The sequence below is a fragment of the Aphelocoma coerulescens genome, chromosome 12, assembly GCF_041296385.1.
Source record: "Aphelocoma coerulescens isolate FSJ_1873_10779 chromosome 12, UR_Acoe_1.0, whole genome shotgun sequence".
Taxonomy (NCBI): domain Eukaryota; kingdom Metazoa; phylum Chordata; class Aves; order Passeriformes; family Corvidae; genus Aphelocoma; species Aphelocoma coerulescens.
Window position 1 is genome coordinate 8,452,326 of NC_091026.1, and position 18,915 is coordinate 8,471,240.

Below are 18,915 nucleotides of genomic sequence, written 5' to 3' on the forward strand. Positions count from 1 at the left end.
ACAAGGCATGACTGCTGCTTATCTTTGTGCCCCAAGTGCAGATGAGAGTGGAGGGGGATGTGAAGTTGAATACAAAAAGGTCAAAACATCTCAAAGAAATCCAGAGGACAGACAAGCTGGTAAGCTTTACTTTTTCCAAGTTGTTTGTCCTTGTGTTTCTTTCTCAGTGAACCCCAAACACTATGTAACACTTCAGGAAAGAAAAGTTCTGAATATATTCAGAGACAGATACTTAACAGTAATTCAGGGAGTATTCAGAGAGACAGTAACATTTTTAAGCTGTCCTCGGGACTAACAGTTTGGGGAAGAAGAGCTCCAAACCTTCAAATAAAAATATTTCTGATATCTAAAAGTGCCAAATAGTTTTTTCATTATTTCAGTGTGTCTCAAAAGGAATACAGGCTAGCATATAACCTGATTAAATGTGCAATTCTGAAACTTGTCTTGGGCAGAAATTTTGAGTATGGCTTCATCACAATCACCTGATGTTGACACACTAAATACCAAAGTGGGCCAAAAGTCCCACAGAGAAGTCTCAATTGTTTCACCCTGATACTGGCTGATACTGCTTTCATTGAATACCTCCTTCAAAGTGAAATGGAAAAGGGGTGATAGACAAAGAACCTCAACATATTAGATCTGCAATATTTAACTCTGCTCTGAAAAAGAAGGGGAGGGCATTCTTCTGGAAAGAGAATTCTTGCAGGTCTTTCATAAATGTGTGAGTCACTGCAACCTCAAGTTGCAACAGTCCAGTGAAAGACCAGAAACACTAATGACTGCCAAGTTTACAATACATAACTTTGACCTGGAGGGAACGCAGTCAAATAAATGTAGCTGTCATAATGGCAAATGCAATTATTCAGATCATGTATAAAGCCTTTTTTAATCTGACAAAAAGAGCTTTCTTTGTAAATTCCTTCATGCTCCAAATTGCCTAGATTTTACTTTCCTGTAGTAAATATCTATCCCAAAAAAAGTGCATAACTCCTACAGCTGGCAAACTAAATATGTTAAGCCAGCTCTTTTGCTCCTCTTCCCAGGAGAGCTTCTGCTGAAACTATCAGCATTTTGTAAATAACTGGTAAGCATTTCACAAGTATCACATCATGATGCACATACCAGTTCCAAACCCTGCTTGGCATTTTAATTGCACAGCCTACACCTTTCCCTGTTTATGGAGTTCATCACTGTTATACAGCCTTTGATTCTAGCAGGAAGGGATCATAGGAAATATTCAAATACATTTGACATTAGAGCTAAAGTGCCACAAAATTGACTGAAAGATTCTTGTGCAGTTCAACCACCACAAAGTCATATACTAGGAATACTCAACCTGCTAATAATGTATTCATAATTCATTTCCAAAGAAATAAAAGGGAAGTTTTTATGAAACTTTCTAACTCCATTTTTTCTACCAGACACAAAAACCACTCTGGTTTTCTCGATGTTTAAACCAGTATTTTTTTAGACTTTTCTGGAAAGCAAGCCATTCAGAAAAAAATGGTTAATAAATTAAAGAAAAATTTTGCATGTAGCATGGGGCTTTCAGATACATGCAACAGAGACAAGAAAGCCCTCCTGCTGAAGGACACTGAGGAAACAAATGATAGAAGTAGCCCTGATTTGGAATCCTTCCAGAAGCTCTATCTTACCATCCTGAAGCCTGCTATTGTTTCGATAAATTCTATTATCTGAGTTGGTGTTAAAATGAACGTTTTTTGCTGGGGCCTATGCTTGTCTGTTCCCAATCTCTTGGTAAGAATTCCTTTTTCTGGCCAATCATGATGTGCCTTAATGATGCAGATGGGGAATAAGCACTGCCAAGACCTCTGTAAACACTCACAATACTGTTGAGAGGCTGAAAGGTAACATTATTTTGATAATGGTTTCTGAAACTTGTTATCAGAAGAAAATCTTTTCTCTGCCACATGTCCTCCTATGTGAAAGTATGCCATTTGCAAGTTGAGAGCTGAAAATTACTCTCTGCAGGCAGATCAGGAACAAGTGAGAACAAACTGATTGTTCTGACTCTGAAACATGCAGGTGTTCGGTCCACCAAGGCTCTGAAACAGACCAACATTTTTGTTGGGATAACAATGCATCTGCAATAAAAATCCTTCCTCCTATGCTACAATGGTACATTTTTAAATAGAATATAGATTCTACTTCCTTTGTGAGAAAGCTCTACAGGAGGAAAAAGTTGTTTGTGGCATGTATGTGTTAACTGCACTACAAAATCAGAAAAATTCTCCACCACAAGTTTGTTTATCACTGCGTTGTTCAAGCTATGGAAACCTGCACAGGCATCTTCCATTTGGGTAAAAAAAAAATAAAAAAAATAAAAATTAAAAAACAAAAAAGGAGAATGAATGGTACATCTTAGGGAATTATCAGCATGGTAATTCCCCAAGGATACTGTAACTCTTCATCAAAAGAGATGTTTAATAGGTGACAGCAAAGACAACAATTGAGCAGATAGTATATTGGGTGTTCTCATCTATCTGACACCTGCACAGTCACTTAGGAAATAGCAGATAGCAAAAAGCTTAATTACTCACATTTAGGGACAGACAAATTCATCAGCAATGACATTGCCTATGGTTCTTAAGATGTAGAAGAAAATGTGCTTTCTCCACTGTTCTTTGGAATGGCAGCTTCTTCCCCCAGATATTGAAACAAGGAACGCTGGAGCCATGGGAGTGCCCAGTGTCTCACAGGTACCTCAAGCTGAGAGAGGCTGTGGTTTTAACTCAGCACTGCTAAAAACTTGCTAACATCTGAAATTAGTGCTGCTGGTCCCCCACTGTGCTTTCAGATGTGTTTTGGCAGTTGCAGTTTTAGAGCAGATATGGTCAAACTCCAACCCATTCAAAGGGGAAAATGACCCCTCACTTTGCTCTTTCACTTTTGTAAATTAAATTACAAACCTTGACTAACACATTGGGACCAAATTCCACTAATCCCTTCAGACTGCATTCCTCATTTTCTGTAGAGAGCTGCACTATCCTTTTCAGTCTCCTTGCTTTGGTTCTTAGACATAGCTGTTCTAAACTGCATGCAGATCACAGACTAAAATAAAATCTGTGTGGAATTGTCTTTGCATTGACTTCAAGTTCTACCATTGTAAAATGAGCAATGAAAAATAACAAATAGGGTGAGATTGTCCATGAAAACAAGACTGAAACACAATCTTCGTTCAAGAGAGCCATCTAGTGCCTTCATGCTCTACATGAAGGATGCAAATCTTCAAGTTAGCTACCGGCTGATTTTTAGGAATTATTTAGGGCCCCATCTTTTCCCCCATACTTTCAAATACCTAGTAATCAATGCACTAGTTCTTGCTCAGCATCTGAAGACCACTGATTTAGTTAATAAACCTTGAAAAAATTCAGCTGAAAATGAAAAAGTAGAAATATTAATTAGTTCTGTATTTGCAGGAACTTGCTGAAAGGAGCTCATGAACTGAGAAATTCGTAAAGTTCTCCTTCTAAAGATCATGTATTAGAGAAATATTTTTTTCCAATGTTTAGTTTTGAGTCAAATAATGAGCTAAAGTAAATAAACCCACATATTTTAGCTTATATTCACTGTTATAAATCTAAAACCTAAGATGTATTTTTGTAAATAAATTTATATTCAGGGAAATGAAACGTGAAAGAGCCAAAGCCAATTAAAGCAGTGTGACTACAAAAAATATCTAACTAGATGTTCATTATCTATTAGCAAATGAAAATAATGCATTCTCCACATGCAGGTTTGAACAAGAAAGGTGTGTGAAGCTCATTCCCTTTAATAAATGCTTGTTTACTAGGCCCATTTGGAAGTCTTTCCCAAGAAATACTGGTTTGAAGTGAATTAGGAATGAGACAGCACCACAGAGCAATGGCAGCTTAAGAGCTTTGTTAATGGAGGATGCAGTACCCACAAGTCAGTGAAACACCAAAAACCTGCTTGCAATTACCAAGTACAGCCATCAGCTGACTAAGTATTTCTCTGTCAATTATTACATCATTTTTCTTTTTTTTAGTAATATCAGTGGAACTTGGACTATGTACAAAATCTTCCATTGTCACAGGTGGCTAGGAGAGAACACAAAGTATGCATTTAGAAAGAAGATATGCAAATAAATTGTGTAAAAAGCAGGGCAATAAATAACACACAGAACCAGTAACTGTTCTAAATACACTCATTAGACATAATTGGCTCTAAACATTTCAGTTGTTTTGTTTGTTTTCTAAAGGGTTATGTTTCAGGGAGGAGATGACGTGCTGATAAATGGAGATAAGCCAAGCAGGTGAAGACATTGGCTCTACCTACAGAAAAGCTACAGCAAACTATTTCTTTCCTATAGTGCAGCTAAGCAGTAACCAAGTCTGGATTCATTTATTCTCTCAAATCTAATCCTATTCCCCTTAAATCAGTCAATCCCACTGACCTCATTTGACTCCAAAAAAAAAAAAAAAAAAAAAAAAAAATTACAAACATAAACAGAATTTTGTCCTCAGTGCTTTCAAACAAATCCACATTTTCAGAGGATATGTCTTTCAGAGCACATTGGGGTTATTCACCAATATTTTAGCTAAATCTTTATAGTGAGATGTAAGATATTTATAGCCATTATCAAATTTTGTGTTTGTGCATAATTAAGAGCCTTTTAATCATGTTGGAATACCAGCCTCAAACTGTCAACAACCAACATTTTTCCTATTATGAGGATTTCCTCACAAGCCAATTACTATATCTATAAAATTAGGATATGATCATCTACTCACTAAATCAGAAATATCATTCTGTTAAATAGTTTAATCTAACATTACACTTTTCCTTCACCAAGATGAGTTTTAGGTTAAACTTTAGAAAGGGTTTACATTATTAGCTGTGTTCTACTACCTACAATAAAACTTCTACTTTTATTACTAAAATAAGCCAGCACATACCAAGGCAAAACTCATTTTCTTACACAGAGTTTAAGACTTGTACAAGGAAAAAATCTAGCAAATGAAAAACTGTTCTATTTCAGCAGACTGGGGGGTGGAGGAGGGTTTTTTTAAGATGAAAAAACACATTTTCTTCTTTTGAGGCTTTGCATCCTTGCAAAGGAAAAAATGTGTTCAATACATATATATACACACACACAGATACAGACTCTGGCAGGATATTGGCCTGTTGCAGTTTTCTGGAACTCCAGTTCGTGTGACAATACATAGATTTCTAGTCCAGCTAAAAGGCTGAATGTTTCCTAAGAAAAAGGAGTCTCAACTAACACAGAGGGTCTAAATCAGAGAAGTGTACACTGGAATTCGAGGGTAACCAACTCTCCCCTTCCCTGGAAATTCAGTTCTGATTCTGCAAAGATACATCAGCATGTCAGAGCTATGATTCACCTACATAAGCTATAGTCATTCATATGAAAAGAACAGGAAGATGGAGCTACAGAAAGTTAATTACATTATAGAATAATGAAGTTATTGGCACAGAAATGAGTAGCAGCAGGTTTACAGAACAGGGAATATGAAAGAAACCAAAATTCATCCTTTTTCTCTATTTCATTGTGGCTTGTTTCTAACATCTTGACATGCAACCAGAAAGTGGTAAATGTGTGAACTGAGCAAAGAGCCTTGCAAAGACAGTATTTTACATCTGGGAACAATACTTGAGTTACAGCAATTCAAGCCAGTCCCCAGATTGCCTTCTAAAGGATGCACTTCCCAGGAATTCTGGCAGGATCAATACTTACCACATCCACACATGGAAAGGTACAGAAATCCAGCTTATTTATGAATCTGATTTTTCTCTCTTCCAAAAATAATTTCTTTATTTCCTAGTATGAGACGTGACAGTTTCGAACTGACAGCTTTCTCATACATGAGATTCCAAGCTACTGGTGGTGGTGTCATGGAGGTCAATCCTGTTTTTAAGGAACCTGTCTTCTAAATGAACAAAGCTTTCTAATCCTTCATGGACTTATAAAAACTATTGCAACCAAGCACCCTGGCAAGTATATCACAGGGCATAGCAAAATCTGAATGGGCTATGTTAGAAGTAACAACTGTTCCCTAGAGCATAATCAGGTTCTGTCTACTTTCTCATGTCTCCAGTGACTGCCAGCACTGCAGAGTCCTCCTGTATACTTAAGGGGTCACCTTAAAAACACGTATTATTATTGATATTTTGATATTGTCTTTATAGAAAATGATAAGATGAATATTTTGAGTGGAGCCAGAAGAAATAAAAAGAAAGAGGTACGAATGAACCTAATTAAAAAGCTCAGTCTAGAATGGCTGTTAATCTGTGTAACCAACTTCAGGGAAGAAACGTTTGGTGTCGATAAAGCATTTCCTTAGTAAATTACTACTGGCTCCAGTGTAAGACATTTACAGTAAACACCGAAAGTCTGCAAGGCATCTGTTCTATTCACAGTGGAAGAAGGAACTTTGCTCCATTAATAACTTTAAAAACATGCAATAACTAATTCATGATGGCAGTTCAAATCCTATCAGCAGCCTTCATTATTTGACCAAGCTGAGTTCAAAGATAGAGCAAAGTTTTTAAAAAAAACCTTGAAAGTTTAGAAGTACACTTTAAATTATAATAAAGATGTGTTGTTCTTCTTTCTACTAAATATAAAAAAGCTGTAACTTTAAACCATGAGCAACAAAATTATTTTAAGAATACATGCAAGATAAGAGTTAAAATGTGTATATAAAATCCTGTATGATCTCAGAATTTGTTTTAGTGAAATTGTATGTTGTACAGAGAGGGCATGTGTAATATACGTGTATGTATATATAATAAAATACTTGCTGGAATTTTAACATTTGACTTCACTAGATACTTAGTGGGACTTTGCCTTAGGCAAGTTTTTAATAGCAATAATAAAAAAATACTTAATGGTACTTAGGGTAAATAATGTGTGGTCACTATGTTTAAAAAAAAGTAATACCAAACATCTGTGCTAGATTTCCACATGATAAAATCCCCATATTACCCACAGTTCTCCCAAAGTTATAGAGAAACAAATGTTTATTTAAAATTCTAAAAGAGACATGTGATAACCAATTTAAGAACTTTAAGTCAGGCATCTTGTGTTTTCTGACAGGAATGTATATTTAAGTGATCTTCATGATACTTAATTCTGAACATGAAGAATGCCATAGTATGACATTACGGCTCCAAGACAGATTTTTCAACCACTAACAGACCAAGAATGGCCCTTTTCTTAAGTCTGCTTGGAAAGACCACTTTGTTCCCTACAGGATATATTAATTTCCTTATCAAAGCAAAAGCTATTAATTTTTTTTTTCAGAAAATAACAATAAATTTCAGCTACCTTTGAAAAACACTAACAAAAATAATCAAGTGAGTTTAGTTAGTTAAAGGCATAGGATTCAGTCTAATTCAGTGATGAAAAACCAAGTGCAATCTGGGCAGAAATCCTTAGAAGGCATGAAAAAGAGCTCAACATTCCCTTAAGAGGCTGCATCTCCAAAACTGAAGCAGAAACACATGTTCACACTGTTTGTTACTCAGAGCTGTTATTTGTTCTCTCTTACTTTGTCAATCAGGAACTAAGGAAACCTTTGCTGTAACTATCTCTAAACTGGGAATTCAGCTATTCCTGTGAAAGCTTATTGCCTACATTTTAAATTCCTTGATACTGGAAAGAAATCTAACGCCATTTTTTGCATAGCTGATTTCCCAACATTTTAGTGAACCTTGCCGACACTGACATTCTTTGCTATTCCTGTAAAAGAGCAGGATTCCAACTTCAGCTTTATTCTCCTCCTCCTGCTCTATAATGGGCCTCACATTTGCCATTTCTATGACCTTCAAACACAAAGCTTGAGCAAAACTGTCATCACAAGTTTGCTTCTGTGAAACCAAGTTTAAAGATGCAGTGGACTGCGCACCACAGAAAGGTACAATCTTTGAGGGCCACAAAGTCAACACACCATGGTTAGTCTGTATCTACTAAGAATATGAAAACGAAGAAAAAAAACCCTATTACTTTATTTTTTGGAGTTATTTCTCTGCCTCTAGTACACTAGCCATTTCCATAACTCTCGCCTGTACTTTCTCTAAGAAATACCATCTGAAGCCTGGAGAAATTCCAGGTCTTTGAATGCAGCTATAATTATGAAATTCTGCTAAGGGTAGTCATGGGGGAGAAATTTTTGCATGATTCTTGGATATTCAGCCAATCAACAGTAGGATATTTATTTCTGGTAATGTGCATTTTTGTGTGAAATTGGCAGAAAATTAGTGATTGACAAGGTAAAGTCTTAAAGACACCAAGATGTTATTTCTCTCTACCTAGTTAAGTGAACTTTGAAAAAGTTACCAGCTAGACAATATAATGTAGTGTTGAGGCTGAATAAAATCAGAAGTCTTCAGCTATTTTTTTCCATATTCAACCTCATTTGCACCACGTTAACTTTTTTTCCATAGACATCACTCTTTCTGCTAGAAACTAGAGCAGAATCTATCATTGTAAAGGTAAACTGACACACACAAACTCTATTTGTGGAATAATTTCATATGATGTTATACAGAACTTTATCATCCTTAACTTGTTTCACAGAATCACCAAATCATTAAGGTTGGAAAAGACCTCCAAAGATCATCAAGTCCAAAATCTTTGACCATCTCCATCTTATCAATTAGACCATGGTGGTAACAATTAGACAATTAGATGAGTGCCACATCCAGTCATTTCTTGAACACCTCCAGGGATGGTGACACTGCCACTTCCCTGAGTTGTCCCTTCCAGCATTTAACAACCCCTTCCACGAGGAAAATCCTCCTGAACCTCCCCTGGCGCAGACAGTTTCAAGTGCAGCAGCAGAAATAACACAGTCAAACAAATTAAAAAGAAGAAACAGCCATCCAGGATTTGATCAAACAGAACATTACACATGACCCAATGCTAGTTTCTCAGAAATACACTCAACACTTGAGCTATACTCCAACCTGTAAAAATAAAGAAAGCAGAGTATTTTAGATGATGTTCTAAAATGACAAATATTTTGTTAAAGGTATAGAAAGATTAACACAATTTGAGTGAATTCTAAATAACTCACGAATGAAATTCATTACAAATATATCCAAGTCCTAGCCTACTTTTACAGCATTCTCAGGAGGAAAAGAATGTGCAGTAACTCTGCCAGGTGATTGACACAGTTAGGATGAAAACCTACAAACACTAGTTAAGAAAATAAAAATAGTCCACTGGGGAGGCTGTTGCAGAAGATTCAACACAGTAACCTCTGGTTTATCATATTGAGAACCTGTATTGTGCAGGATGAAGAGTAAAAGCAGAGACAGAAATTCAAATGAGCACTGCAGAACAAGGACTTAACCAAGCTACACACAAAGATCAAAGGTTGATCTATTTGGACTTTTAACAAATACGTAATACTTTTAACTGTACATAATGTCTGATGTTACTTCAAAGCATGCAGACAACTTTCCATAACAAGAAAGCAAAAGAAAAAATTTCAACCTCAGAACATTTTCCAAGAGCCCACCAGAAAAATAAAATCCAGAGTCCTGGATAAACAAACAGGCACCTACTCAAACATTTCGTTTCTGAAGAGTTTCTACAGCTTACACATCATACTTCCAAGCTCCCTACAACAAACTTCAAATATGCAGAAATTTTAAAAAATAAATAAATAAACAAACTATAAATACCATGCAACAGAAAGAGAGCTGAAGGGACAGACTTCACCCAAAGCCTTGAATTCTTAGAAAAACAAGGAAATTGTGAGCCAAAATCTCCAAAACATTAGATGGTCCTGCCAATCTGGCTGGGACAGATTCCAGGCAACAAATCTAGTAAAATTTTAAACCTTGACCACTTACCAAGGTATATCAGTATGTCATAAACAGTAAATCCCATTTTATTTGCATTCTATTCTTGCAGCACTCCAGACAAAAGACAACCTCTATATTCTCATATCAACTGAGGGAGAAACAACTTTTTTCCCTGCCCCCAAGAATAACCCAGGGGGAACATCAAATTAATTCAGTATAAATACAGGAGAAACATGCACAGTCTGTAGGTAGCAATAATATCTCCTTTCAGCATTCCTTAGACTAATCAATAAACTGGATGTCAAAGGACTTTACTTAGAAGCTTCCATTTTATCTACTTTTCAAGCTCAATTTAGTTCTGTTTCTCACTATCCTTGATTACCATTCTCATCAGAAACTTTCTTTGAATTTCCTCGTGTCCAATATATAGCCAAATTAGGGTTCACAAAAATCCAAAAACTTGTCTGCTAGCTTACAGAACTTATTCCACAGCCCTCCCTCATCACAAATTCAGTACCAGTAGCTCCTTATGCAACTCCTTTCAGAACCCATTAATGTGTTGCATCAGTTTTAATTAAAATTCTGCCTGTGAAGAGATTCAGGATCCACCCTTTGACAAGAAAACTTTACTGAAGGGTTATGAAATTCTCCACTTTCTAAGCGTGAAATGGGCAGCAGAAACTACTGAGTCCTCAATACATAGTCTAGGTTAGAGAAGACCATAAGATAAATATAAAATAATTTGTCCATAGCAAAGAAAATATTTTTACAACAGTCTCTAGATGTAAATAACTGTTCTTAATCTCGAGCACTAATTCTTAAGCTCTTGCACTAATTTCATTTGTGCTTTGATCTGTCAGGCAAATTGGTGTTTTTAGTGACCACGCTGCTGCTGAGTTTCTAAGCAAACAGACCTGTTTCTCCTGACTTCCCTTGCTGTGTGAAGCTCGTACATGACCTCTCTGCAATTTTCACCCTCCTTAGCAGGGTCTTTGTGAGGAAGACTCACCCTGCCTTGTTTGCCTGACAGAGTCATATGAGAACACTGCTGGGATCTAAAGGGGCAGATGGGCTTGACACTAGGCCAGATTTTCTTTCGATTGTACTAATCCAATCATCCCAAATCCAGTCCCAAAAATGCATTCACAATGTGGGCAGCTGATGCAGGTGGGCTTGGGATCAAATTTAAGGCCTCTCAAAGTAGAGCACAGCCATCAGTACAGTATTTCGAAGTGACATTATGGTATATTTATGTAAAAAGTTGGGAGTATCCCCACATGAAAATATATTAGAAATACACACAAGGCAGAAGCCTTTGTTTATATGGAAGGTAAATGATTTTAAAGCACTCTTTTTCAGACACCAGAGGCATACAAATCCAACACAAAGGTAGCATGCACTCATGACTCTTTAGTTAGAGCAGCAGCAGGTGTCATTTCCCTCTTCAGTAGGTCTTCATTTGCCAGATATCACTTTGTCAAAATAAAAGGATAAAGAAACTTTGCAAAGCAACATCTCAGAGATAAGCCCAAATATACTTACTTCTCTTCCATATTTTCTTATATTTGTTTTCAAATGTCATAAAGTCCTGCTGTGTACTTATTACAGATGTAAAACAAATGCATGCTATCCTTTTCATGAAAGGATTAGAACACAAAAAGAAAACACTTCAATACTCTAAATTATATTTCTAAAACTGCAACAAGTACCATGACTATTTTTAACAAAAATATATATTTTAAACAAATAAATGAGTTTTTCATTACCTCTCTAAGATGCATGTTTTCCTTCTCCTTCTGATCTAAAATCACTTCTAAATGATTAACCTGAGATTCAGCCTCTGCCATCCTTCGAGTTCTCTCATTGTCATCTTCCATTCCTTTAGAAGGCAAACCTTTACTTTGCAACATCTCTAGAAGCTTTTTTATTGATTCGTCTCTGGCATTTAGTGTTTGCTTTTGTGTTTCAATCCTAAGCTCCATTTCTTCTAGAGTTTTTCTCAACAGGAAGAGCTCTTTAGCTTGTCTGTCATGTTCTGCCTGAAGTCTTCGAAAATTCTCCTCTGTGAGCTCAATGGTAAAATGCTCAGCCCCTCGGTTCCCACTCTCTTGCTGGAGAAGATGGTTAAGGTCTCTCTGGGTTCTAAGCTCATCTTGAAGTGCCTGGATTGTCAATTGCAGATGCTGCAATAAAGAAAAAGAAAAAAATACTTTAGGATCTGAATGTAGAATTAGTGTTTGATTAAACTTTTGTTGTACGCTGTTACAAAAAGTCATTAGAATTAGTAATGAAAGTATATCAAATGACCTTATAAAATATCAAATGCAGGTGACAATATCTAATGAAATCTTTCAAGTGCTTCGAAGAAAAAAAAAGAAGACAACATACACAAAATAATGTCAGCTACAGATAAAATTAACAGCAACAAATGCAAACACTAGGCAGTGACACATCCATTAGAACAATCAATGTGTACCTACAAAGCTCAAAGACTCAGTATTCCATGTTTTCTAAATTACTTCATAGACTAAAGATAAATCTGCTCTTCATGATGCTCAACAGTACTGCTGTTTATCAAGTCAATCAAAGCCCTCACTATAATTAACGGGACTTTGGGGAGGGGCTGAGTTGGGACTGGTTGGTTTCAATTTTTCATTTTGGCAACTAAAGCTATGAACGAGTTTAGTAAACAGGATTACTGTATCTCTAAAAAGCAAAAAAAAACCACAATAAGCAATACTGAATTTTGAAAAAATACATTTACTGCAAACAGTGGACAAACCTTTGTTCTTCTGGCATCCAAAAACTGAACAGCATGGTAAATGAAAAAATGAAGCAAAATCAACATAAATAAAGGTCAGATGCAAGCAAAGGAGATTCAACAGAAAGAACTGAATTCAACAAAAAGTATCTTCAACAGAAAAAAATAATTTTATTGAGTTATACAGAAAGCCAACAACAAATTCACAGTACTCAAACATATAAACCTATGGACAGACTTTACTCAACAGATGTGACAAAGAAAAATATATTAGAAATAATCAGTCCCATGGTAAAGTACAACACTGCTATTGGACATTACTGTTCTTTTATGCTTTTAGGTTTTTCAGAACACTTTAACTTGTCCTAAAATATTTATACTACATCTGAGTACAGGGGTCTATCTCTGTTCCAGACATATGTCTTGCACTCCTTACTCAACACAGATCAAAATCAAAATATATTTTGCCCATGTTAAGGCTGGAATAGAGACAATTAGCCCAAATTACTGTGGTTTATGATGTCCATTTCAGACTATATCTTTATCTGACAATTTGTTTTTCTTCTTATTTTTTCCCTCTATTCATTGCCTACACAGCATACTGAGCTTTTAGAAATACAGATTCCTGAATAGGCACACAGTCTGTACCAGAAGAGGTTTAATTGCAAGAATTAATGGGCCTAAATGCATGTCATCAGATCTTTTTGGTTTAATTGATGTTTTGCAACTTCATGTTCTAAAAACAAGGGTAACAACAACAAAACTATACCCAAAAAAAACCCAAAACAACAACACAGACACCAAACAAACAACAAAATTTCATTTCATTTGATACTACCTTCATGTTTTACACAAATACATGCAAATCTGTCAGTTTTTAGCAATCATGAAAAATTCAAAACCTTAAGAAACCAACCTTTTGAAATCATGTCTTTTATCAGTTATTTCAAAGGGAAGAAAATTACTGCCAGTGGTAGAATTCAGTTAGAGACTTTGAATCTGTTCTATCATTAAATAAGCACTATTTTAATATATGTCCAGATCTTAATTCTCTTAGTATTTGCATCTTATTAGGCACACACTCAGTTGAGAGCTTACAAATACAGGCTGATTTAGAGTCCCACTTTTACTTAATGGCAATTCTCATCTTTTCTTAACCTCATTATCTTTTTAATTAGCTGTATAAGCTTAAAAACTCCAATAAACTTAAAACTCCTCTAGATGCAGCAACTTCCCCAATTTGAATCTACTACTGTGCCAAGTATGTGACCCCAAGACAGACTACACCTTCTGGATTCCAAAATTATTTCACAACTGTGACAGGGACAGAAGATAGGTCTTTGCACGTATCCTACACACTCTGTCCCCTTTCCACCATCTCTGAAGAGCAGAATGGTTTGTCCTAAGATAAAACACACCAGGTGAACATTGCAGGTGGAACTGTCAGGATGCACATGTAATTAATACAGTCCAAAGACAGGGGAGCTGAGCTGTTTGCAACTGACTTTGGCGCACATCAGCCTGCAGCGTAGTATAAAACGCTGCTGAGGACTGGGCCAGCTGCACAAACTGTCTCCTGGAGTCACAGGCAGCTTCCAGGTGGATCCTGTCTCCAGCATGGACACCTAAAGAGTACAGCCAGGTCACAGAAGGGGACCACTCACTCTTGGACGGGTGAGCAAAAGGGCTACGATCTGGTCAAATACAGAAATCAAATCCTCAAGTACCTACATAGGTGCTTCGTTGCTTTGTCATTGTGAATGCTGCAAGGCCAAACTGTTACCCTGAATGTTTCTACCTGAACCTGTTTAAATTAGAACTTTTTACACAGAGACTGTTGACCAAAATCTGAGGCTAAGTGGACCAAGCTGCACCAAGACTTCTCTGAAAATTTTAGACAGCAAGGGGGTCTCAATGAAGCTTGTGACTTAACAGGAAGGACCACGTCCTGATTATACTATAATCCATTGTAACAGGTAATAGAGTTGTTATTTGGATACTGCACTGGTACTATTTAAGCAGTGTATTAACAATAAAACTAATCATAATCACCCACACAATCACTGTCCTATTTCTCACACCTGACCAAGAACATTCTCTCTACTGCTATGCTACAACTAAGCAACAGCAATATTCAGCAACTATCAGTACTGCAGAAATAGTCAACATTTTCTCCCTGATCTGAATAATGATTCAAGGTACATTCTCCTGATGTTAAATCAGACAATATTTATTAATTCATGCTAAAACCTATTTACAAATAAATGTTTTTCCAGAGTAAAGTCATCTCTGTATATCAAATGTCAATATGTCTATAAAAATCTAGCTGAGCAAAAGAAAACTAATTCTAAAAATATTATAATGTTTTAAATAAAAGCAAACTTGACACACACATTGCTAACACACAAACCTTCTGAATGCAAGCTTTAAAAATCAAAATCGTTGGATCAACACAAAACTAATTAGAAAACAGAACTCAAACAGCAATTCTGGTTAAGGTAAGTGAGACAAGTTCCTTTTCTGTCCCCAGCAGCCTGTGCATGCTGTCCTTAGGCTCTGCCATGACCCACGTTTGGCACAAAGCATGACAGTAGTTCTGGCTGCTTCTCTGTAATTATGTTAAAACTAACAGCCTCAACTGTGGCAGACTACTGCTACTTTGACATAAAAGAATCCATTTTTGTACACTTTCAAAACTTAGAACATGGTGGACCAGATTTAGACTCGTGCTGGCACAGATTTTTGTATCTGCAGCTAGCTAAGGAAAGGAAAGAACAAATGTTGTGAGGGTGGAAAGAAATTGTATAATTAACTGCAGGGGAAGGAATGTAGGAGTACTGTGAATATCTGTCACACTGCTGTCGTTACAGACACAGAACTTTACAGGATTTAAAAAAAAAAAAAAATGCAAGATCTATCACATTTTTTATAACTTCTATTAAAAATGGACCACTTGACCAGAAATATCTCCATGCCAATTTCTTTACAATATATTAGTTCTTTCAGAACTTTTTCAATCCTTCTCTGCAGTCCAGCTGCAAGAAGCAATCCATGGAATTGTGAATTCCCCCATAAATTGAAACAAAACTATAAAAGGAGAATTAACTAATGGCTCTTCCCAGATTTCAATTCATGTTCTACACAAGGAAGTTCCTCTAGTCTATGCCAACTAACTACACCCAAAAGAATTGCTCGCTGAGAACTATCCTGCCATGGTGTGCTTTGGCCACATAAGCACTTTCAGAGCATCCCAAAGCCTCAGACGTGGTGAAGAGTGGAGGGGAACAAATTCACAAGGAGACTCACTGATCTAAAATTCTTTGTCTACCTATGGAAGCACACAGCCTCTCACGCTTTGCACCATCACACTGCCACCGAAAGCCAAGAACATGTTCAAGAACCCAGGCCACTGGATTTTAGCTCCTGATTCTCCTGTTTCTTTCCCACCCCAGTGAATAGAATTGACAGGGCTGAATCAGTTGACACAGTCTAGTCTCTTGGCAGTGGCAAATATCTAATGATAAAAGAATCCTCTTGTGTAATTATACTCTACAGAAGCTACAGCTATACCTGAACAATACACCTGCACACGGATAACAGCAAATTATCCTGTCAACCATACTCTCATTTTCTAAAATCAATTATTTATTCCATAATCTATCACTGGTCCATTTTAATTCTTCACAGTATGAGGCTATCATTGAAAGGAAACAGACTAGTTAAAGCTTTCTTATGAACTGCATCTAAAGCCATTTGTATGTTAACTTTAGTTGTGCTGCTAAAATAAGTATAAGCATTAGACTTGCAAATATTTATAACTAAGTATTGTTAAAGAAAAACATGCAAATCCTAATTTTCCTCTGTAAAGGAAAAAAGAAAGGGAATTGGAGATATTTTCTTCATTACCATAAATTAAGAAATGGATTCTCTCATGCATTTCCTCATCTGCCTGTAATAATTCATAAATCTGGCACTCAAAAAACACCACTGAAAATCAGCTGACTAGAATTTTGCTTGAGTAAGACAGGACTGACAGAAAGAGTTGGAAGGAGAAGACAGATGTAATTTGTGAAGAATCACAAGAGATTCTGACCACACACGATGAATCTTCAGCATTAAAAATTCTGAGCATTAGATGTGAGAGAGCTTTTGCATAATGCTGTTTGCTGATATAACCACGTATTTGAAAAGGGGAAATTCTTGTTTGACTTTCCTTACTTTTTCTTTCTTTATGCCTTTAAATTTGGTGTCTTGTCAAATTCTATAGTGCTTGTCCTTACAACCATGCTTTGCAAGTTAAATAAGGAATCTCGTCACATACACTTAAATCTGCATTTCTTAAAACAAACGTGGTGGGCTGACCTTGGCTGGAGGCCACCAAGCCACCATATCACTCCCCTCCTCAGTAGGACTGGGGGTGGGAGGGGAATAAGATCAAATAAACCTTGTGGGTCAAGGTAAAGGCAGTTTAATAAAACAAAAGCAAAGGCCATGCACAGAAGCAAAGGAAAACACAAGCTTTACTCTCTATGTCCCACGAGTGGGCCATACCCAGCCATTTCCTGGCCAGCAGGGTTTCAGTACAGTTGCTCCAGAAGACAAACATAATAAGGAACTCCCCCTCCTTCAGCTTCTTGATCTAACCTTTCCTCCTCTTCCTCCTCTGTTATTACTCATGTGCCCACCAAGCTGCTCTATCACTCCCCTAAACTTGCCCCTCATCCTGGGCCTTGCAAGTTAAATGAGGAATGTTTTCATATACATTGAAATCTCCATTTCTTAATACAGACATTAGATTTAATCTGAAGTACCAAACTTCATTACTACTCAGTCAGCTTCTCTGGGTCATCTTACACAAATATTTTGGTGAAAAAACAAGTATTGCCTAAAGACTTGAGGTCATTGAACAAAAATGAATCCCCTTACAGGCTGAAAAGTTTTAGTACTGCAAATTCCAGAGTAGTTTTGCACCTACGTCTTAAGGAACAGTCTGTAAATATATTTCTTTCCCAATTCCCTTATTTGCTGTGGGCTGAGAGATGTTGATGAGCCAAATCTTGTAGCCTGTAATCATAAAAACCAGAAGGTCAAAAGGAAGACGCTTCTAGAAATGTAAAAAGTCAAAGACTTGAGAAGAATAATCTGCAAAGATACGTGTTGGGGAAAAAAAAAAATCGAGTTCTTTAGTTATTAAAAAAAGGAGCTTTATTAAAACCTTTGTCATCAGTATCATAGCAAAATGCAGGGGTTTGTATTTAGGTGATCCTTACACCATGACAATTTTTAAGCAGTCCAATTATGCTGCTATTACTAGACTGGCCTCCTTTTTTTCACCTCTTCCCTTTGGAAAAATACTGCTAGTAGTGCCAGAATCACTAAATACTGCTAATAGTGCCAGAATCACTAAATAGTATTTTAGTTGACTGAAAAATCATCAGTAACAAATATTTTGACCAATATGAACACATGTGGAAGAATCTGCTTCCAGATTACTTCTTACAGCTTAACAAGAGAAAAACACACAGTGCATTTCAACAAGGCCTAGAAATCAATGTCAGTTTAAGAAAAGCAGATTATTACTTGTTTCCCAGTAATTCTGTCTACAACATTAGCTACCCAGCTAAGAACAATGCATGGTTTAGAAGTCCTGGATACTCAAAGGTAAATCTTTGGCATTCATATTTAAAAACTATTCTCAACAGAAAAAGGAACTATAAAATGTGAGAAATCCTCCATCCCCTCATGAACTCCAGCTCCTCTGATACTCTTTTATTACCTGCATAAAAAGTTTCTCCTTTTTCAGAATTGAAGCAGTTAAGGTTCCCCAAGAAAGCTTTTAAACCATTTGGGATGGTAAACCTTTACCTTCCCCACACAAAATTTCCTACATGGCCTTAATCAATAATCAATTCTTGTGATTTGTATTCCAGCTGTCCATTGTTTACCAAAAATGAGCAGAATTGCTCTCCTACAGCTAATGCCAGGAGTAACTGCAATCACAGAACAGAAACATCATCTGAGTTTCACATCATCACAGCACAAGTCTAGGAAAGTGAGAAAACACTCAAGGCCTTGTCCAAAGAAAGACAATTCCACTCCCCATCGATCCCACCCACAAGCCCCACTGTTAATAAATAGATACAAGATGAAAAGAAAAACAAAAAGCACAAGAGCACATCATTCCTAGCTCTCTTTTCCTCGTGAACTACACTTCCAGTTATCTCCTCAGCCTTTTATCTAGAAGGAACAGTAAGTTTTCAATTCTGCTAATGCACTATCTGGTACTTTCTGGAAGGCTTTGTTTTTGAGATTGCCTTCCTTGCTGTCAAAAATTT

General features: G+C 36.6%; 1 protein-coding gene across 12 annotated transcripts in view; it reads right to left on the minus strand.

Moving 5' to 3' along the window:
• Positions 1–18,915, minus strand: part of ERC2 (ELKS/RAB6-interacting/CAST family member 2) — a 419,948-nt gene that overhangs the window by 350,061 nt on the left and 50,972 nt on the right. For all 12 annotated transcript variants that reach the window (XR_011154642.1, XR_011154644.1, XR_011154643.1 and 9 more), the window contains one exon: positions 11,586–12,002. Coding sequence is in view for 9 of the 12 variants with exons in the window: in XM_069027749.1 (XP_068883850.1) it covers positions 11,586–12,002 (417 nt within the window). In the remaining 3 variants the exon portion in view is untranslated. The remainder of the gene's footprint in view (positions 1–11,585; positions 12,003–18,915) is intronic.